The following is a 23201-nucleotide window of genomic DNA, read 5'->3' as shown; positions in this document are numbered from 1 at the left end:
CACAATACAGTGAGCTGTTATAAGAGATGGGCCACCGAAAATACAGATTTCAAAAATAAAATTTTGAGGAGATGGGGACATTTGGGGAAAATACTGACAAAGCACTGCTGTCATGCTTCCTCAAGGAAAAGCTTCACAGAATAATCAATCCAAACCCTCCAGGCACTTCAGAAACCTGCATTAATATAAATAGCCAGAAATGCTAAATTATTCAACTTAAAATCCTTTCCAGTGCTTCTCCCTGTAATTGCTCAAATTAGCATTTATCATTTAGCAGAAGCGCTGGAGCATCATTAGCTGAAAAGTATCACTTATGATAAAACATAACTGCTGCTGCCTTTGAGTGACAACTGAGATGAAGCTGCTGCCCATCCCTGCCTCCTGTCCTGAAAAACAGATGACACGACTGCAGCATCTCAGAATGATCAGTCCAATAGCGACAAGGTGAAACTGAGACTCTTACTGTTGTAAGATTAAAATTCACAACACAAATTAAGCACGAGCCATGAAGCTCATCTGCTGTAAAGAATTTTTCACATTTCCTTGAACAACAGCATCAGCATCTCCTTCCTTCAGTACCTTCGGTTGAAAAACAAATCAGCACCTCTTCAGTAAAGGACAATGCAACAATCAGTGCCGTCTGCTGTAGCCAAAGCTGTTCTTTCACTTCATTATCCTCTGAGGGGATGCTATTCTCCACTTGGCTTTTATTTGTTCCTACCAGTGTGGCTCTGCCAAAAATGCAATTAAAAGATGGGTTATTAATCTCATGCTTGTGGCACAGAGACAAAATAAAACTGCATTAATTTCAGCCTGCCTCTGTGCACACAAGAGTGAGAGGTGAGAGAGTGTGTTTGTGTGTGCAGGTTGATTGTCAGCTGTACTCCCTACTTATGACTAAGCCACATCTGCTCGCATCCTAGATGCCTCTCAGTCAGCCGTATCTTACCTAGACCATCCATCTGTTTCTGGTGGAGCAGCAGAGGGAACGCGAGAAACAATCAGCGCCACCATCCTGCCCTCTAAACCGCAGGGTCCGAGAATACCATTAATGGCCCACGTCGATGAAAAGCACAGCCACCGTAGGCAAGGAGGTAGACATACAGCAATTCTACACATAGCGCCCCAGTTGTAGTTAATAACTGAACACTTTTCAAAAACACCAGTGGTTGTTAGCTGAAAGTGGTGAGGTGAGTAGTTACCTCGAGATAGAGGTGACAGAATAGAAAATGAAACCCTTCCAAGACAAAGTGACGACCTTTGTGACCTTGAAGAACCAATCCCAGAGTGCAAGAAACCCACCCTGAGGTGCCAAAGTGACCAGTCTCCTCTCTCACTTATTACAAGAGTTCACATAATTATCTTGAGGCTTTTTTTGTGGTCATTATCAGTATAAAAGCTAGGACTGTTAAACCCCTCCTCCAAATGTTGATTGGCCAATCATAGCCTAGCAACTGTAACTAGGCGTCTCGAGCCTGTCAAGCATTGAATTTCTTCACATGTTTAAGTTGTAAGCACGGGGCTCTAATAAGACAAACAACCTGCATTAAAAGAGTTTGGATGGTGGTATCTTTTTAAGCCTTCCCAAAATCTAAAACACAAGAAGAAAAAGCATTAAAAAATGATGTAACATTGTGTTTGACTCCCCTAAGGTAAGCTGCAATCATTAGCATGTCTGGCTAAATACAGTAAAGTTAGTAAATAATAGTAAATTCTGAAGCCAAGGAACTTATAATTAACTAAGGACATTATCTTTTGAATTCATCGGTAACATTAAAACAACTAGCACTTCCTCTGTGTAGTATTTTTACACTGTGTGGAACCTGGTCTCTATCAGAGTTTTAGCTAATGTTAGTCCTTTAAGCTATTAATTAAATTGAACAACAAGTCCTCCAACACACACGAACACATGGGTCGCCTGTTCACACCTCTGAATATGACAGCTAGGAGCATTTCCTATATCAGGACCCCTACCTGTGGACGACAGAATAGCTCATATACGGCTGTTAAACAGCAGTTTAAATGTGTGGTTAACGTTGTGAAATGTCACAGCTGTACCAACATAACATGGTTAGATTTAGGAAAACAGATCGAAGTACGTTTGTTGCTAAGGTAACGTAATGTGACGCTTCTCATGGGACACACATCATTTGACATATGTCGACGTACTACTTCTTTACTTTGTGAAAATAAATTTGGTTTAACATATGATGTGAACGTCAGTCTCCTGGATGAAGATGCTGTGGTTATGTCAAACCCCCACCTTAAGCTCACTTTGCCGCTCTTTACACTATGTCGCCTAACTTCCTCCTTTGCTCCTGTCATAATTACCATAGCCACTTAAGGTTGCCGCCTAAGGACAAAAGCTACAGTATTTTAGCATGGTGTAAAGGTATATAGCTATGAGACCAGTGAGTTGAAAAAAAAAAAAAAAACAGCAGCGAGCTATAGTGGATCCGCCAACGACATCTTTGTCCATCTTTGTCTACCGAGAAGCTATTTTTGTTTACACCTCTGTGTGAAATCAAGGAGTCAATACAAACGTATGTGTCATGTGAGAAACAGAAAGCTTGACAGGCATAGTAACAGTAACTAAGAGGGGCGGGGCTTAACATCCAGTCCATTGTTCTACCTGTTAAAGTTTCTAAATGAGTCTTTGGTGATTCTCTTTGTTACAGTGTGTGTCTATGCAGGTAACTGTTGTTTGGCTGCAAGAGGAGCAGAGAAGTGGAGAGAAGTGAATCCTGTCACTTTGGCCCCCCTGCAGGGCTCGTCGGTAAGAGGAGAATAGGCCCCCTGAGGCCCCCAGTGGGAAAGAGCGAAATGAGATTTGGTTGACAGTTGAATGTCTCATACTCGTTTAAACAGACGTCCAATAGTGCTTTCTTCTTTGTTCTGCAAAACGTTTCAAAGTCAAAAAAATGTCAGTCGTTATCTGCTGTGTATGAACATTTATGTAAAAATGTATGCACTAACAGTTTTTCTGTGTGTGTGCACAAACCTTGCTGCGAGCATCAACGTTGAGCAGACACACCCCGCAAGCCAACTCCTTGGCATTCTTGATGCCGTGCCTCAGAATACAGGAGGAGAAATCGAGGGAGCTTTCATCAGGCTAGACACACACACACAAAAACCCACACACACACACATACAAATTTTACTTCCTGCTGCAGGGCAAAATGTAGTCATTTCTATTCTTATAATAACAGCACTGAGAACAAATCTGCTTACAGTAAACATCTCCAAGGATCATCAACTTTTCATGAAGACCCTGCTTGACTTCAGCTATGTGCAGTAAGAACAAACACGACCAGCATAACTATCTTTCTTCTTTTAAGAAAAAATAAGCTACCTGCATGCTTCAATTAAACATTGGTTCCATTTTGTTTCTCTCTCTCCTTGAGATACTGTGTGTTTTATCTTCTGCAGTGTGAAAAACAATATTCCGTCTCTGCTGGCTCTGTGGATGAAGACTGTCCTCTCTGCTTCTGCTTTACAGACAGCAGCAGACAGCTGGATAAATAAATCTATAAACTCCTTGTCATCCCCTTTGATCTGAACACCGGCCTACCACCGCAACCAAATCGATGAATCATTGATTTTAAGCTAATGGACCGACAATATTGGATTCGCTAACATTTCATTATGTTATCGGCAGCCTTTTAATTGTAAACTGACCCACAGTGCTCTTTTATCATGTGGATTATCTGCATGTGAAGAGTTTGAGCGTGTCTGGGTGATAATAGCTGCTGCATACTCTCTATGTGTTTCCGTGTTTGGGTGCTATCCTCAAAAACTGCTCTGTGCTCTGGCATATCTATATATCTATATATATATATATATATATATATATATATATATATATATTTATGGGGCATCTTACAGCGAGCTTGGCCAGCGACATGAAGCCCATGAGGTTGTTCCACACCCGGCTGATGTCCTTCAGCAGCTGCTGCAGCTTTTCGGAGCACACGGCTGTCGCCTTGATGCCCAGCTCCACACGCCTGGTGACGCGATACACTTCCACCACGCCTGTCAGAGAAAATACACAAGCACACAAATCACAAAAACATGTTTTGTTGCTCTTTTTGTTCCATCTTCAGGCAGTCACACTGTGTTCAGTCCCTGGCTGTGACATGCTTGCCACTCGCAGCTCATTAAAAACAGAGAAACACAATAAGGGAGTGGGACCTTGTCAGACCAGGCGGAGATAAGCCATCACACCACAGCTCGTTTTAATCTTGTCCGCTCTGTCCTTCAGAGGGTGCAAGGCCACACAGGGTTTCCTTAACGGCCTCTTGTTCACACTGTACAGCTAGTCCTGCCTTGCTTATGGTGGTGTGTGTGCGTGAGTGTGTGTGTGCTTTGTGATTCCTCACCCAGCAGGTACTCCATGCCCTGAGCGGACTGGATGACCTCAGTGCAGACAGAGGAGCTGCTGATGCCATTGAGGATGTTGTTGGCTTTGGTGATGACCTTAATGTGGGAAGACAGAAGCCAATGTTATGACACAGCATAAAATGTATACACATACCCTCCACCAAAAATTAGCATGGGTAGGCAGGTTTTTTAAATGCGAGAATACCTGTTAAAGAAAACGGGGCAGAGTCATTTGTCCCGGTGGTAAATGTCAATTGTAAGCTTTCCAATTAAATGCAGAGGCTAGGTGTTAGTGGGTGTTAGTGGGTTTTTGTCCAGTGGGAGAGTGGCTGCGTATGCGTTTTGGCCACAAAACCTCAACTGAAGTCTTCACCATTTTTTGACCACAAAGTCTGTGTTTGTCTTTTATAAAACTCCTGTATACTGTCTCAATTATTCCTGGAATATTTACTCATTTACGAAGTTTCAAAATGAGATGAGTGTGTTTTTCAAGTTCATACTGTTTCCCTCTGATACATCTGTCATGTACCCAGGTGTGCAGACTTTTTCGAGTTTTGAAGGACACTTTAAAATTGTTTTAAATCCAAATTATAAAGGTGTGCTTGCATGGGGAAAAAAATGATTGTCCCACAACGTACGTGATAAGAAAAACACCTTCAGGTTGAAAAACATTTCAGTGCCTTTTGGTTATCTTAATTATTCTACTACATTTGTATTGTCACTCTCACAATTAAGTCTCTCCATGGGACAAGGTCAGACACAGGACGCAAACAAATACAAACCTCCAGAGCGCTTTCCAGACACCTTTGCCACTCATATGCGTAACGCTCGCTCTCCTGCAACAACACAGCACAAAATTATCTCAAATGGACACAAAGGCAAGAGAACAGAAGGAAATATCTGCATTTTGTAGCCTTTCACAGTCCTATGTATTGTGCTGAAATCTGGTGGCTGATAACAGCGCTAACATGTGGTGCGGTTAACGCTGGGCCCTCCTCACCTCCACCTCCCCAGTCAGGTCCTTGTACTTGTCCCTGATGACAGGCAGGGCGGGTTTCTCGCTCAGGGTGTTGGATCTGTCTCTGAAGGGCTGCTCTGGAGCCGGAGACGGGGGTGAACGCCCAATCTCCTTGTCGCCCAAACTATGACTGCGTTTGTGGGAGCCTAAGGAAAAAACAGGAAAGAAGAGGGAGATGAATTACGTTAGCAAGAATCAGCAACATATATAAACTTCTTTTTGTTTTTCCATATCAATTCAGCAACCCATGGCAATGACTCATTTTAAGATATGCACCTGTTTGTTTGCAATCATTATACTTCCATTCTGTTGCAGCTAATTCCTCCCGGACAAGGACAGCATGAGTAAATACTTAATTTACGACAAACAATAATTACGTACAAAACAGAGGCACAAATATGCAGGTATGAATTATTCATAGGGACTCACAGACGGACAAATCCTGGCAGGGTACCACAACAAACATAGGCTATTCCAGTGGGGCTGGCAGTTAGTGTGTGCGTGTGTGTGGTTTGTCCAGACACAGGTAATCTACCCCCCACCCCACTGCTCCACCACCCACAGAGACATGCGTCATCCTCCCCACAACCCAGAAACCCCACCATGATCAGATTACTGTTCCACTGGGCAAAGAGGAGAAAGTAAAGCCCTTTTTCTCACACAAATTAAATCCAGCAAAGGGAGATAAATCTGTGGGGCAAATGGGCTTTTATCACAGCGCAGGAAAGGCTGATAAATTATTCGTGGAACATGACACCCGCAAACAGCAGTTAAAAAACGAACAGCCTTTCAGTGGATACGGTTAATTTGAGCTCATGGATTTGTTGGCCTCTGCTAATCCATCTCACAAGTCACTGCCATTAGAGCAGAGCTGTCATCCCAACACTGCCATCTAATGTCTGACAGCTTTATTACAGGTCTTATGGGCCCAGCATGTGGGGGTGGGGTGGGAGAAGACGCTTGAGGAGTGCTGTTTTAGGGCCAAGGGCTCAGATTTGGCCAAGAGGGTCAAAGTTTAAACGTAAAATATGTGATGTTTTGGTCAAAATTTTTATTTTTTCACCACAGTTTAGTGCTGAAATGTATTATTGAATTAAGTGATTAATTAATCGACATTAAATTAATTAATAAATCATTTGTCAAGCAACAATGCAAAGATTCACTCTTCATTCAAGCTTCTCAGATGTGAGAGGGCTGCAAGTAAAGGTCTGTGGTGTAGGATTTAGTGGCATCCAACAGTAAGGTTGCAGATTGCAACCAACTGAAACTTCCCCTGTATGTAAAGCTTGTAGGAGAACTATGGTGGCCGATGGGACACAATTTGCCCTATCTAGAGCCAGTGCTTGGTTTGTCTGCTATAGGCTATTATATAAAAAACATGGTGAACTCCATGGGAGAGAACTCGCTCTGCATGTAGATACACGGCTCATTCTAAGGTAACGAAAACACAATTATTAGTTTCAGGCAATTCTAAACTAATTAAAACACAGTTATGGATATTATATTCCATTTATGCAAGTATATCACCATAAATCCCACACAATGGACCTTTACAGACTTACATGCTGCTCATCATTTTCTTGACTAATTGGTTGTTTGGATTATATAAAACATCAGGAAACAGCAAAAACTGTCAATCAAATGGTCCCAGACTCCATGGTGACAATAAATGAATGATGAAACACATTGTTAATGTAGGTTCAACATGATAATTGTGACTCACCTTGAACAGACAAGTCAAAGGTCGCCAGTTCGTTCTTGATCATCTCCTCACTGGACTTGACTTTGGTCTGAGCGCTGGCTTTGAGGAAGTCAGACTTGCCAAACTTTGGCTTGTCCCCCTGGAAGGCTCCAAACTCATCAGACACCTCACTCTGGTTTCCCTCAGAGCCAGCTTCAGCGGTGGCGGCGGGTGAGTCGGACTTTTCAGAAACAGTACTTGCAAAGTCCCCAAAGTCATCCTCATCATCAACACCTCCCTGCTCACTGGAGCCAAAATCAGCAAAGGCTTCAAACTTGTCATCTGTGGATGAGCCATCCTCGGCGGGGAAGGAGGTGGTGATTTTTGCTACGGAGCTGCTTGTGATGTTCTCTGTGCTGCCAAAGGTCAGCTCCTTCCTCTGTGCTGGCACTAAAGATGGAAGGGAAGTTCCTTCAAAGCCCTGCGGCTTTCTGACCTCACCGGGCAGACATTCCTCCCGGTCTGACCAGTCATAGCTGGCCAGGGTGCTGAGGGCCGACGTCCCAAAGGGGTCAAATTTCATGTCGTCTCCCTCTGTAATGACAACACAGACATACCGGTGGTTCCTAGATATAGCACAGATGCTGTCATGATAGGTGGTAGATTAATGAGCCTGGCTGACGGACTGAGATTTTGGCTGGAGTGTCCCTATGTCACTTACCTACGGTTCAAGTGATATCTCTTTTCCTCTAATGAGAATTAGGTTGTGAGAAAAACTCAGGGATTTCAATGATCCTTAAAGATTCACTTCACCTAAAACATATTTCCTCACTTACCCCTAGCGGTGTAGAGTAGATAGTGCGCTTAAAAGAAATTCAAAAGAACAATCGCTTTCTAAAAACAATGTCCCAGGTTACCCTGGATAATCTAAGCACACTGTGGACAGTTTTCACTGGACTAATTTTCAACCAAAGAATAGTCCCTAGGAAAACTGTCTGCGGAGTAACCTGAAAATTATCTTTGAAATGTTATTTTTCAACACTGTAAGCACCACAAATAAAAGTCTCCATTGTACACTTGGTACAGGTAAGTGAGTAATATACTGTTTGGTTATTTAGAACCAACCCTCCACCTTTGCTGGCTTCCTGTGTATCATCATCTGTGCTAACCTGCATATTCAGTAGAGACAAAAATGAGATGTATTGCAAAAGGATAGCAGAGTCCTGCACAGGTCTGATTTTTAAGACCCATTCCTGAACCAGAACTGCAACGTGCAATACTGCACCTGCCCTGCCACCTGCACATGACCAATAAGTTATGCAACCCGCTGACCTGACCCACTGACATAGGATCAAAACGCAAATCCGCCATTGACCATGAGCTGTTAAAATAATTTAGTTAGGCAGTGATCTCTTTGGGACATTTTATAAATGTCAAACTAAGATATTAAATTTTAAAATGGTAAAAAGGTAATACTGGAATAAAATTTAAATGAATATTTTTTACTTAATCTCATTATATTGAGCAGTACATCTCCACACTTAATGTGCCTCTTAGTGACGCACTTCTTTGAAGTGGTTCTTATTTTCTAGCTGGCGAAGAAGGCAGAGGTAACACACAAACTCAGCAGTATGAGGACTAAAACTTTAGAACATTAATTATTCTTCTTAATTAATTTTAATATATTTATCATCCAACACCTGCAATGTCACCAGCATGTTCTTTTTTCACCCAAAACTGAACACAAGAGAGAGATTAAGACAAACTACAACCGGTGAATCACTTTCTTTGCGGGTCACCTGCCGGGTATTCACAGGTACCAAGACCAATGCAGGACTCTGCCCCATAGTCTTTATATTAAAGGTGTGAAAACAAATCCTGTAGCACACGGGCAATCACATACATCGTAATTCAGCCAATTTGTGATGCTGACTTCTTTATTATTATACTGGTGCCTGACTAATTATTGTTGTCACAGTAATACATCCTCTCACCCACATTTTTGAGAGTTCTGTTTATTCTCTCACAAATGGTAAACAAGTTGTTTTGATGTCTGAGCTGAATCATGTTTATGAGAAGAAAATTACTGTCGTCATTCTACTGAAACACAATGAACACTAACACTGATGTTCTGTAGTGGATGAGTCCCTCTACTCTGGCTAACAGATGCTGTTCTCATTGGTGACAAACTGCTTCCCTAACAATAGCCAGAGATGATCTCTTTCTATTGCATGCAACCTGAAGAATCTCGTCTCAAGGCTTGCACAACATCAATAAAAGATCTTTCCTGTCACTACGTCTGCTCTGTTTTGTACACTGTGTTGTTATCAGTTTCTTTATGACAGATACTAACTGACAAAGCTTGCACACATTTGTCAGCACTTAAGTATTCATGTCAGTTTCCCTCGCACACACACTCACAAACACACAAATCGACCTTGTTGAACCCTTCCTATTTTGCATGACAGCACCCTCAGATACAAAGAGCAATTTGTGAAATTGACAAGGACCTAGTGTTGTAAGCTTTGTGTCGTTAGATCACTTTACGGCTTCTCAAGAAAGGAAAGGAGAAAATAAGACGGTACGCATTTCAGCAATACCAACAGTAATATTTATTACGACAACATGAGTAGAGAGAAAGAGAGAAAGGTCACAAAGTACTGTGAAAGAGGTCTATCATTACAAGAGGTTTGTCAAACTAACACTTGTAAAATTAGATTTCAGTCATTTAGAATACAAGGGCATGCAGAGTCAGGAGAAAAAGGAAGAAAACAAACAGCGAGAAGGTAAAACAAAGATAATCCGAGGATATAGAAGCAGGAACCAGAATGAGAAGGCACATTCACAGACTAAAATCAGTAATTCTGGGGAGATGACAAACTCTGTTTTACTATAAGGATGTAAAGCAACAGGTGTTTTGAAGAAGATATGAGTACAGAACACTTGAAAAGCCAGGTTGAAAAGATAATTCAAAGAACAAGCTCAAGGCAGGAAGCATTAACCCTTTGAGGACCTGAGGGGAACAAATGGTACAGCATCCCAAAAATCAATGCTTGTGTGGAAAGGCTGTGTACAAACTGCACTTTAGAAGCAGCGAGGACTTAAAAGTCTGCCATCTTTATACATTTACAATTATGGAATAAGATTTTAGTCCTGGTGTTTATTCTTTTAGCTTAGTAAGAGGAGGTGATCACAATATCTGCATTAATCTGTAAGTTAAAACATGAAGTGATCTTGTTCAAGCACTCAAAGGGTTACAGAAAACAAAGAGGGCCATCCTTACACCTGACATCCCAGAGAGGACCTTATTTACATCCAATCACAGATGCAGAAACAGGTTTAAAGAGACAGTATCCTTTTTCTCTTGCTACAGTGATTGTTTGTCAAAGCAGGCTAATGTGCACAAACTCTTATGATCCCCTAAATAATAGCACATCATTATTACTCAAGACAACAATGTTTAGTTTGGAATGTTAACCTAAAATATTGTAATCTTACTAAATACTGTAGGCTACATTTAATTTACATAGTTGGCAAATCACAACAAGATCGAGGAGTCTTTCATAATAAGAGCTCATATTCCTGTAATAAAAATACACTATTAAATCTGTATGTATACACTTTTTTTTCCTCTGATAAAAACAACTTGCAATACTGTTATGCATAAAATGCTATCTTGTATGATGTTCTTGTCAATTTCACAAATTGAAAAGGCAGGCACACTGCAGCAAAAAGCAAGGCAGGAAGGGTAATACTAACGTCATTATGTTCTCAGAGAGCCAGACCGCAGAGCCGCACATGATAATTCATGCTGCAATATCACAGATAACGGTGAAAAAATAAATAAAAATAAAATCAGGTTCCTAAAAAGGAACCTTACGAAAGAAATACTGTCTCTTTAAGATTGCGTACATGTCCAGAAACACAGTGCAAAGCATGGTGAGGTGCTCAAACTGCTCGGCCTGCTACACTTTAACAACAGGTTAGTCCCAGAGCTCTGCGAGAACAAGAACATCTGATAAATAAGGGTGACACGGAAATGTGGAGCTTGTTACAGTGGAGTAAAAGCTCCTCAGGAATGTATCGATGTTAAACTGGGCACTGTTATCAGCAGTAGCCTAACTGTTTTGCTGCAGCTCCATGGACTGTTTGTTTGAACACATTATCTTACTCCGTCAGTACAGAGAGGGGCCCAATTTCTTTTGACCACTGTAAAGAAAATGAAATAAGGCAATGGGGATGTTTACATTTATGATGTCTTCTGATCAGGTAGAGAAATTGTCAATTCCTTGGATGAAATGATATGACATACATGTTGTTTGATTAACTGATGTGTCAAAATACTTTAAAGAACAGTACGTAAGATTTAGGGGGATTTAGTGGCATCTAGAGGTGAGGACTGCAGCTTGCAACCAGCTGAAACTTCTCCTGGTTACAATTCTTTCCGTGTTCATTGTTCAGGAAATTTTTACAGGGAGCAGAGTTACCTGCAGAGGTCTCCTCCTCCCGAAAACAAAACACTGAATAAAGCAGTTTTACATTACAGATCAACAATTCTCCAATGCTGTTCAGCATGTCAGAGAAGGCCCGCTAGCCCAGCACCTGCTAATGTGTGCTCATCTTTCTCTCTGATATCTTAAGATTGAGACATTCAGGTGGTTTTTAACAGGAGCAGAATTATCTGCAGAGGTCTCTTCATCTAAAACTCAAACAGTGATTTAAATTGGAAAAAACACTCAATAAACAAGTTTTATGTAAAAAAAATTCAGTGTTTTTCCAATGCTCTTACTGTGGAGGGGCTGCTAACTACAGTGACTGACATGAAAACACTAATGACCGTATTAAGAGCCAGTATTTGGTTTGTCTGCTACGGGCTACTGTGAAAACATGGTGGTGAAACATGCCAATCTCTATAGACGAGGACCAGCACCATGCCTAGGTATAAGCGGCTCATTCTAAGGCAATGAAAACATGATTTTCAGGTGATTATATACTAAAGAAAACCTACTTATTATATTCCATTTCTGCCAATATATCCCCTTAAATCCTACACACTGGGCCTTGAAAGCTTGGAAACAACTGCTGTCCATACAGACAATCGAATGCACAAAATAAAGTGTTACTGTTGTCAGGTGAAGACTTTGTCAACTTGTACAACTTTCTCAACCCCTTGAAATCCTTCATTAAGGTTTAGAAACACTAAAAATCACAAATGCTTTGAGTTGCAAGGCTTTCACCTGACAACAATCACCAGCTGTCTCAGGTTACATTAAGAATTGATCTTGAATATTTTCTGTCAAACATGAGCAATGACATGGACGGTGATATGCTTGATGAATAAATGATGAGCACTGAAGAGTGGAGGAGAGGGAGCGTTGTCTGACATGAATATCACCTGATTATTACCAAAACTGGGTCCATCTTTTCTTTTAATAAATGACCCAACAACAAGTTTTATGTAAACTTTAACTCCAATTACATGGACGTGAGGTAGGGGAGGAAAAGGTGACACGCTATTGTTATCTCATAATTAGAGGGCCATTTGATCCAAATAATACTTCACGGTAAGCCTCAAATACTGCAGAGTAATACAATAGCTGACAGACAGAAAGATGCAAAAAAACACGCACTCACACTCTAACACTCTGGCCTGAAAATTGTATTGCATCCAGCTATGATGCACCTGATTTCTCGGCTGCTTTGTGACACAGTTCACTGCTGCTTTATTTCAGAATCTCTCATTTCCTATTTACGGAAACAATTCATTTTCAGCTAATCAAAGTTATATTATGCACTCAGCACAAACCAAATGTCAACTGTTAAAAAGGTGAATGATGGCTTACAGATAATGCCTTTGGTAAGCCGCAGCCTATTGTGCGAAACCTGTGATTAGAATAAACAAGAGGATCGTCGGGAAACACCCTCCTGTACTCGCCTGTATTCAATTCAACCTCTCTGTTTGCGTTGCACGACACGTCAACAACACAAACACACGCAGCGTATGGCCTGTGGAGACAAAAGGTACACTGAAGGGAGGTGTCTGCCGCTGCAGCGTGGACACAACAAACAGGGAGCTTATCCGAGTCACACAGATAGCAGCCAGGGACCTTGTCTATGAACTATGACTGCCAGCACATCAAAACCAGGCACTCGCCATATGTAAATAAATAGAGAGACATGGGCCAGGATCTTTCTGTCATTACAATTACAATATATGAATGGAGTGAGTGAGGACTATGGAAATAAAAAGAGAAGAGGGGAGGAACTAAGGATTTAAATAAATACATAAATATATAAATAAGATGAGATGAATGATGAAATGTAGTATGAAAAATATGATGCATCTAGTCTGATATGTTTATCATGTAGTGTTACGTCTGTCTTCAATATTTGAGCATATTCATTCAATTATGACCTCATGACTTGCCCTTTGACCTCCGGTTAGGTGCTCACGAGTGGGCACTGAGGAGGAGAGGCCACTGTTGGCCTTGGAAATAATACTGTGTGTGACTGGATGGGGCCTCACCAGAGCAATCGCACTAGTTCCTCACCTGTGGCGGGGGGCTGGTGGGCCGAGAGACCCGGCAAATCCAGAGAGCTGTCCGACATCACGTGTTTCAGGTCTCCACCCATGTCCGAGAGCTTCATGTCCAGCTGCACTGAGAGTGCGTCCTCGGAGTCGTCCTTTCCTACGCTGCTCCCCCCGATGGACGGGAGGTCGAGGGACTTTACAGAGGCAGAGTCCTCTTTGGCCTGTTTGAAAGCGGCCACCTTGTCCACCAGAGTCTTTTCCGAAGCCCCGAGAGCTGTGCAGAACTTCGAGGACTGAAAGTCAGCAAAGTCATCTGTATCACTTTTGAGAGATGAGAAGGAGCCACCGCCACTCTCCTTAGTATCGTCATAGGCCAAGCCTCCCTCCAGGGACAGCTGTTTGAATACATCATACTTGTCTGAGCTCTGCTGTTGCCGCTGCTGAGTGGAGGTCTCCCCTTGGACCCCCACGCTGCTACTCTCGCCTTTAGGCTCCCCACCAGAACTGCCAAACGCCATGAAGTCTGCAAAGTCGTCCTGAGGCGCTGCCACAGCTCCTCCTGCCGCTGAAGCTTGAGCAGCATCAGAGGACGAGCCAAAGAGGGCAAAATCTCCAAAATCATCTGCACTTCCCCCTGGAGGTTTGGCTCCACCTGGTAGGAGCACTAGAGAGGGGGGCACAGACACTGAAGGGAATGTGCTAGCTTTTGTCTCAGTAGGGGCAGGGACGGAGGGAGCTATAGAAGAGAAAAGGTCCAGGTCGGCCATGTTGAGAGGATTTTTGGGCTGAGAAAGAGACACTGCTGGCTGTTGCTGCTGCTGTGGTAGCTGTTGTAGAGACTGAGAGGTTGGGAAAGTAGAAGGGAAGGCGGGTTGAAAGATCTTGGCCTGGTCTGAAGGGTCTAATGGAGAGACGCTGTCGGCGGTTTTAAAGTCTGTGAAGCCATCGTCAGCACTGACAGACTTGAAATCTGCAAATCCTTCCCCTGCAAATCAAAGAGAGAACAATTTAAGATCATTAAAAAATATTTATCATGGCAGAGAGACATAATGGGAAACTGACAGCTGCACCAGCTATGCTTCCGTCATTTTACAATCCTACAAGAAAGGAAACGGGTAAATTAGTTATGGCTCTGTCGCTTTGTGACTGTTCATGGTAAACTTCCAGCCTTCTGATGAACAGTGGGCTGCAGAGTGTCAAATCAACAGCACACATCACTGCACAAAAAAAACTCATCATCAAAAGACACTAAAGATACTTCTGCACTACCATGCAATGAACTGTTCACACTGGAACAGAACGTGATAAAGCAATTCTGCAAAAAAAAAAAAGTCCATCTTAACAAGTTATTTTGTCTCCTCATGTCTGAAAATCCCTCAACTTTTCAAGTAAAAATTTATCCCAGTGAGGTAGTAAAGGTCAACTTGCTGCCAATGCTATTACAGCATTTTTTTTGTTTGTTTTAATTTTTAGTGTCAAGAATATTTTAAAATTAAGCAGAATAAGGGAGACACAATGGTCTACAATAGTCGTTTTTTTAGGAATGGCAAAAGAAGAAAAAATGGTTTGGAGAAGACAGATTTGACTGAATGCTGGATAAATACAAAAAACATTTATTACTTTAATATTAGTTTTTATACTGCACAGTTAAGTTTATGCTCAGAATATGTGATAAGTTGTACTTGAGCAGAAAGAAGAAGAGCCAGTGTTCAGTAACAAAATACGATTTTCTAGTTTGCTCCTGTTGAATAAGAAAATATCATTCTTCTTTGATGAAATGAAATAATTTAAGTAGTTATACAGTTAGTATAAAGTGGGCTGTTTTGCTTTTTTGTTGACAAAATGTTTTGAATTCAATAAAAGCTGAAATTACCAGTTAAGATGGTTGTTTTTTTGCAATGAGAAAAACTCCATTTAAGCTACAAAAGAAAAGAGCAGCAGAAACATTATTTTTGGAACAGAATCTTTTTGTCTCAAATCTTTTGAAACAAGCCGCTGGTATAAACCACAAAGAAAAAAGTCAGAATGCATTCTTGTGTTTCAACGGTTGTTAATCCACTGTGGTGTAATATATGCATGGTCTGAAACAGAGAATCTGTTCACACTGCTGGTGTACGGTGGAAAAGAGATAACTAATGGGCTCATTAAGGAGATGGAGCCTGACAATGCCAAGGAAAGGTCACCGCAAAGCATGACTTACTGGAGTTGTAAGAGCTGTCCCCATCGGAAACTGTTCTAATGAAACAGGGACGGGAAACACACCGATATCAACACTGCAGGCTTGCAAAACAAGATATATTGTAAAGAAATGGCATTAACATATTGCATTGTAGTGATCTGACAGCTTTACAGGATCAGAATCACCACAATCAGAATCCCCTTCATTGGCCAATAATGTGTACACATACAAGGAGGTACACCAAAGTTCTAATACAATGTTAAATTAGAGGGAACCTCACACTAGAGACCACCTCAGAGCCCAATAGGTCCTCTCTGTATTTTGCAAAAAGGCCAAAGGGATTTGTCTCAGAATTACCCTAAAATGTCTTTAAAAAAAAACAAGAGCTTTGACAATATGTGTGTTTTTTAGAGACACAGAGAGACTCGGATGTGTGAGAAAGAGTACATCAGTTTCTTACCGACTGGTTTCTTGTCAGCAGGTTGCTCAAGTTGTCTGAACACACTGTATTTGTCTCCAATATCTGGATCAGAACAAATAAAGAAGAATGGGTAAAGTATGAACAGAAAATACAACACAGGTAAGCAGTTGTCGCCTTAATGCAGTTTGCTATGACAAACGATGGTTGCTATGGTTCTCTATTTTTGTCCAAGGACCACTGAGTTTATAACAATTTCACTTGAAAACATTTCCATAACACTAAAGGTGCCCTCATTTCAGTAGCTTTGAAAATAATTTCCTCTGCGTTACAATTTAAGCACATAAAGTTTCATCAGGGGACGTTTAGAAATCAGTGTTATTTTAGAAGTAAGAACCAAAATTACCGCCCTGCAGTGGTATGCCTCCGTGCACCAGTCAAGTTTCTCTCAGAGGTTACATCTATATTTGTGACAGTCACAGCACAACACAGATCTATGCAATCAGCACAGTTTCAAGGTGGACACCCAAGAATAGTGTCACCAATACAGTCCTGAGATATGACACTGAGTGAAGGCCAGGAAAGTGTTTTATGCAGAATATTACTGCGTTACAGTAAAGTTGACCTTTGACTTTTTGGATATAAAATGTCATCACTTCATCATTATATCCTATTAGACATTCGTTTGAAGTTTTGTCAAAAGTAGCACAGGAATTCTTGAGTTATGACCAAAAACATGTTTTGTGAGGTCATGTTGACCTTGACTTTTGACCCTGGACCACCAATCAGGTTATTCTTCAGTCCAAGTGGACGTTTGTGTCAAATTTGAAGACATTCCCTCAAGGTGTTCTGGAGATTACACGCTCAGAAGACAGAGACAGATTCAAGGTCATAGTAATCTCTCAAGACAGATTCTGCAATTTACATTGTAGAATCTGTCGGCAGCCCTGTGTGAAAGACGACCAGAGAGGGGGGTAGGGTGGGGTTTTGAGTTTGAACGATGCTGCGCTTTAGCCAATCACAATGGAGGGGGCGTGGCAAAGGCGTGCAGGTGTTCCCCAGGAATTGTGTACCTACAGAAACAGCAAGCTCCGCATCCATAGCGACCGCTCCACCCAAAACGCCGTCTCGTCAACGTGGAAAAAAAAATTTTTTTCCAGCAGATGTCTTAGTTACAACATAATTGAGCTAACTGGAGTAGTTTCATGTCGTATCCGACAACGGGAGGCTTTTAACAGATGACGTCCTGATGTTAGCTTTGCTAACTGTCCCTGTCAGCTGCAGCCACTGATGCTTTCTAGACATCGTGATTAATCGTGAATAAATACCACACATAGCAACACAAAACTGCTTTGCTAGCTCAATCATGTTGTAATTAAGATATCCGCTGGAAAAAATATTTTATTCACGGACCGTTTATTGAGTTATTACCTTATTTTTATACAGTCTATGGTTATTACAGACACCGCTAACGGCTAACGTTAACAGCTAACGGTTAGCCCAGCTGATCTACGATAACCATGTTAATTACAAAATGTGCACACAGAAATAGTAACGTTTGTTCAATCATTGTGTTTATACACTTAACAAACATCAGATTAGTCTACAGGGTGATATAGTGACGTGAAAAATGTGATATATAGCTAAACTCTGCTGGTTTTCTATCTATCTATAAGTATTTGTAAACAACACAGCGATTCCCTAGGGGCACCGCCGGAAGTGAAGGGCGTGAGCGATCGCCGAGGTCCCCGGCACTTCCGTTAGTCGAAAAACTCCGGGCTGTGCCTCCAGAGGTAAAGGAAGATGGACGGACAGACGGACAACCAGAAAACATAATGCTGCCGGCTACAGCTATCGCCACCACAAAGGCATAGAAATGCTAGATGAAGGTGGACGGTAAAGGATAATAAGTGGTTGGATTATACCTCAACTGTGTCATGTTGAAACATGTAGAAACCCATATGAGAGATGAGAAATTAATTGTGTTGCTAAGTTGGTTTAAAGATTTTTTTCCCTCCCTAACCTACACTTTAACTTTTCCCAAGTTTACGTGGCTGTAGCATTCCATGGGGAGCACACAATGTTCCTAACACACTCCCTATGAGAGGTAAAGAAGGTACCTGTGGCAGGGGGTGTAGGCTCTGCAGGCTGATCCACAGACAGCTGCTTGAAGACAGCGTACTTATCAGAGGCCGTGACGGAGACGGACGAGGAACCAGACACTGGAGTCAGCATGGTAGGCGCACTGCAGGGACACAATAGCTACAGTCAGACATCAGGAAGAGTGAGGTTCAATGGAAGAGTTTAATCCCCATAAGCTGATTGAGCATTTGCCCTGGGCTCAAAAAGTTTGGTGAGTGTTCGTTAAAGGCTTCTCATTCAGCATTGTACTATTATAGTGACAGGGATGCTGATGGAGGCTGAGGATACTTAAAGGGCTGCAACAAACAATTATTTTCATTGTTGGTTAATCTATTGATTATTTTCTCGATTAATCAATTAGTTGTTTTTTTTTTCTATTAAATGTAAAACAATAGCGAAAAATGTCAATGAGTGTTTCCCAAAGCGTAGGATGACATCCTCAGATGTCTTGTTTTGGGGATGCCTGGTAGCTCATGCGGTAGAGCACCATGTATAAAGGCTATGTCTTTGCAGCAGCGGCCACATGTGCGATTCCAACCTGCGGCCCTTTGCTGCATGTCATCCCCTCTCTCTCTGTCCCCCTTTCACACTAAAGCTGTCTTGTCTAATGAAGGCAAAAAGCCTAAAAAAGTAAGAATTAAATGTCTTGTCTTGCCCATAAACCAAAAATATTCAATTTACTGTCATAGAAGGAGTAATGTAGGAGTAATAACACCCAAAAATAATCTCATTTAAGAGGCTGGAATAAGATTTTTATTTTTTTCTTCCTAAAAACTTACTCAAATCAATTAAACGATTACCTAATTAGTGGGCAATTAATATAATAGCTGACACCCAATGGATGGTTGCAGATCTACTTTTATGTATTTGTTTTAGTCAAGCAAACCCAAGAAAAAAAAAATCAAAATCACAATTAAAAGAACTGCCACAAATACGGGTTACATCATTATTTGTCTAGCGTCATATACTGTAAATGTCTGTTAGTTTTCACAGATGTCTTGTTCAGTCTGCAGTCTGTTAATGTTTGTTATTAACATCTGGGCCTCTCTGAAGTTATGGTGCCAAATGACATTCAGCCCAATAAAGCCCAGCTCTGTGGTGCTTGCAATTTTGCTTTTGTTTTTCAAATTCAAACTCCTTCTCATGAAGTTTTTTACTGATCTTGTACCTTGCCTTAAATCAAAGTAACATAATAAGATACAGTTTGACATTTTGGTAAATCTGCCTATTTGCTTTCTTGTCCTGAGTTAGAAGAGATAATTGATACCACAGACGGTTAGTTTGGATGGCAAAAGGCTGGAAACAGGAAAAAAGTATTAAAAACAAATCCGCCCACCAGCACCTCTAAAGATCACTAATTACCATGATATATCTTGTTTGTTTAATCTGTACAAAAATGCCATTTTACTGGGCGGTTATGTTGCCAGGGAAACACTGGAGACTCCAGGAAGTTACTGGTCCCAGCCAAAACAACAAAAAATTATTATTTTTACACTTTGGTTTTTTATATGAGTTGATCAAACAGGTTATACATTGGTTGGTGAGCTTTAGAAGTGTACGTAGGCCGATTTGGTTACTTTTGGACATAGCCAGGCTAGCTGTTTCCAGTACGTGTGCTAAGGTAACTGGCTGGCAGCTTCATTTTTGCTGTACAGATATGGGAGAGGTATCTAACTCACCACCAGAAAACAAATAAGTATATTCCCAAAAATGTCGAACTACCCCTTCAAGTGAATGTTCTTTCTGTATATATGTATCACAAACTAATGAATTAGTATGATACCATTTGTGTTATGTTCTGATGCCACTGTGAGATACAAATAAACAAAGTGAACATGAACAAAAATCTTACTTTCCATGGTAAAAGTAGCTGATCTGACAACACAGAATCGAATATTAAGTGAAATCATTAAACCACTTTTCAGTGAATATTGGCTTCCTTAAAGCCGTTATCTGCAACACATCTGACAGTAAGTTATGCCTGCCAGTTCAAGCTGGCACACCAACATGAGCTTTTCAACTTCACATTTAATTAGACAGCGATCTCAGACTGTGGGGAATTCTTCTTACATTGCTCAAACAGTCAGGAGTGTATGTTTTCAGGGGAGAAATAGGCGGAATTTAAAACGCCTTTGCCACTTAGATGTGAGATACTTTAGTTCTGCTTTCTCTTTGTCTTTCAATGGATAATTGCCTTTCAGCTTCCTCTCCACGAAAGGACGATCCCTCCATATGGGCTTGCGAAGTAATATAAAGAAATGAGCTTATCTACTGTCCACTGAAATGAATTCATTAAGAGATGACCCGAACTCATTGCTATTCTAGGGAGGTTATTACCAGATATTAAGACAGTGTGTCTGTATGGTTTCCAAGATAGACGATGCAAGACACAAATATTATGTAGAATAGCTCAGCTATAAATAACCAAAGAGGGCTGAATATTAGACCCTCATCACTACAACATTTACATCTGTTCTTCAGAAAAACAGTTAGTGTGCCAAAAGAGACAGAAATAATGAGGAGAACTGAAGATGTATACCTCCTGCAATGTAAACTCAGCACTATGGTCATATCAGATAGTTAGAATCACCAACTTCAACTTTTAGCATTGGAAGGCATTGCTAATTATGTAAGCTAGAATCAAAACTGCATTTTGCATGAAGAATAATGAATTGTTGCAGCATACTCTCCACTGCACTCACAGCTGTTACCTGTTTTGGTGCTGTGGTGCGATGGTTGTTGGGAAACTTCCACCTGACTCCCCCTGGAACTCAGTGAAGGCCTGGTCTCCTGCTCCTGCCTTCGGAGCCTCCTGGAAGTCCTGGAAGTCATCGTCATCAGCTTTGGTCCCCTGAGCAAACAACATGTTAGTGAGTGAGATGTGAATTATGATCAACTAAAGAATAATGCAGAACTAAAGGCACGGCTTTGTTACTTGTGCAGGAGGGAAACTGGCAATGAAGTTAGTGTTTGTGGGTGCTTGAGCCGGTGCTGCAGGTGTCATGGCCATTACTGGTGGTGCTGGTGTGGGCATGGCCATGGAAACCGGGGGCTTGGTCATCATGGGCTGCTGGTGCTGGGGCATGACAGGGGCCATGGCCATAGCCAGGGCTGGCAGGTTGGGCACTGGTGGGGATGGGAACTGACTGAGGATTTCCACATTCATTGCTGGGAGGCCACTCTGAAACACAGGAAACAGGTGCAAAGGATGTAAGAAGTGATGTTTTCTAACTGTTAACAAATCCAATGAAAGAACTAAAACCAAAAAGTGTATGCAATGAGCTAAACTGTTGTACACAAACTATTAAAAATACATTTATATATGTTTTTTTTTTTTTTGTTTGTTTTTACAATGCTTAAACCATAACCTTGGCCTGTTGGCAACATGTCTAGCTTAGAAATTGCACATAACCTGATTGAATACATATCCCTCCAAACTATTGTAGAAATCCTCACTAAACAAATGGACATTCTGACCAACAAAAATGAGCACATTAAAGAATCCCTTCTGGACATTCAAACCCAGAGTATGCACTATGATCTGATCTTCTCAGACATACCTGAAAACAACACATTTGATGTCCCAGAGGCTCTGCTACAAACCTTCATGCTCTCTCGGCTCAAAATTCACTCAGATACTAAATTATCTTCCATCACATTCACAACGCAGAATAGCTTCAATTAAATTGCTGGCCAATCACTGCCAAACTGGAATACTACAGAGAACTCATCAAAAGCAAAGGAACTTAAGGTAATAAAATTGGAAGATAATTGTATTCAAACCTGCACACACATCCCTGCATTTTCTTTCTTCCTGCTGCCTCCCGGTTTCACAAACTCAGACTTCCACACACTATGTTCCAGCCCCACATACCTCAAAGAGTAACTAAGTTATGTTTCTTTTTTTTTCTTTTCTTTTTGCCTTTTATCATTTTTCTTTTTTGTGAAACCAACCTTTCATGGGATGAACGTAGCATTCATTCACAGGAAAAGAGCAATAAAAGTCATAGATCACCGAATCAGATTGACGGTGGACATGAGCCTTTACAATTCGCTAAATAACTCCAACTCTTAAAATCTTCACAATATAACCTGGTATCTATAAATAAACAAAGAGGTGGATCCATTCTGATTCATAAACAAATACATTCTCCTCTAATACCTCAATAATGGACCCATTGGGAAAATAAATCATAATACATACACTTGATGCAGAGAGAGCATTTGATTGAGTAAACTAGATCTTTCTTATCAATGTTCTACAACAATTTGACTTTGACTTGGAGAGCTGTTTATTTCCTGGATCAAAACACTCATGGCAACTGTCGCCACTAACAGGATTATATCACAATGATTCAAACTTTATTTTGTGCCATTTTCATTTAAGTCATTGCTTGTACCATCAGACAAAAATATGAAATACAATAAATTCACTCTGGAAACTTAGAGGACAAAATTAATTCATATGCAGATGATATCTTACTTTACCTTAAAGATCCACAAAAATCCCCACAGGAAGTTAATCAATCTCATAAGTAACTTCTCATAACTCTGATTACACCAAATATTATACAAAAATATACACAAATATTTGGACATTAACACCTCTGCCAAGCTGTAAAGTTATCTCAGCTCAATTATTTTTGAGCCCACTATTAGTAAAAAGCAGTAGCAATTTTAAATGGTTTCAAACCACCTATTTCAGGAAAATTCGTTGATCTCAGTTAAAGACCTGACCCAGAGTTACTGAGAGGGGCAATTTCCTCCAGTACCTACAATTAAAATCAGTTATTAGTGTGCATGCTTCTTCAAAAATAAAATCAAAATAATGAATAATCCACTACAGCCATC

General features: G+C 40.9%; 1 protein-coding gene across 10 annotated transcripts in view; it reads right to left on the bottom strand.

Moving 5' to 3' along the window:
• The window catches only part of synrg (synergin, gamma), a 47535-nt gene that overhangs the window by 5805 nt on the left and 18529 nt on the right, over positions 1 to 23201 (bottom strand). For 7 of the 10 annotated variants that reach the window (XM_050059849.1, XM_050059859.1, XM_050059877.1 and 4 more), the window contains 12 exons: positions 21286 to 21531; positions 21062 to 21201; positions 18329 to 18453; positions 16251 to 16313; positions 13631 to 14596; positions 7122 to 7673; positions 5381 to 5544; positions 5163 to 5216; positions 4380 to 4476; positions 3884 to 4032; positions 3002 to 3112; positions 2857 to 2895 (listed from right to left, as the gene is read on the bottom strand). In XM_050059849.1, the coding sequence (XP_049915806.1) occupies positions 2857 to 2895; positions 3002 to 3112; positions 3884 to 4032; positions 4380 to 4476; positions 5163 to 5216; positions 5381 to 5544; positions 7122 to 7673; positions 13631 to 14596; positions 16251 to 16313; positions 18329 to 18453; positions 21062 to 21201; positions 21286 to 21531 (2706 nt within the window). The remainder of the gene's footprint in view (positions 1 to 2856; positions 2896 to 3001; positions 3113 to 3883; positions 4033 to 4379; positions 4477 to 5162; positions 5217 to 5380; positions 5545 to 7121; positions 7674 to 13630; positions 14597 to 16250; positions 16314 to 18328; positions 18454 to 21061; positions 21202 to 21285; positions 21532 to 23201) is intronic. The other 3 variants (XM_050059868.1, XM_050059928.1, XM_050059917.1) reach the window with 1 other exon arrangement.

The sequence above is a fragment of the Epinephelus moara genome, chromosome 2 (assembly GCF_006386435.1).
Source record: "Epinephelus moara isolate mb chromosome 2, YSFRI_EMoa_1.0, whole genome shotgun sequence".
NCBI classification, from domain to species: Eukaryota; Metazoa; Chordata; class Actinopteri; order Perciformes; family Serranidae; genus Epinephelus; species Epinephelus moara.
The sequence above is the reverse complement of the archived record's forward strand: the minus strand, read 5'-3'. Positions and strand labels throughout refer to the sequence as shown.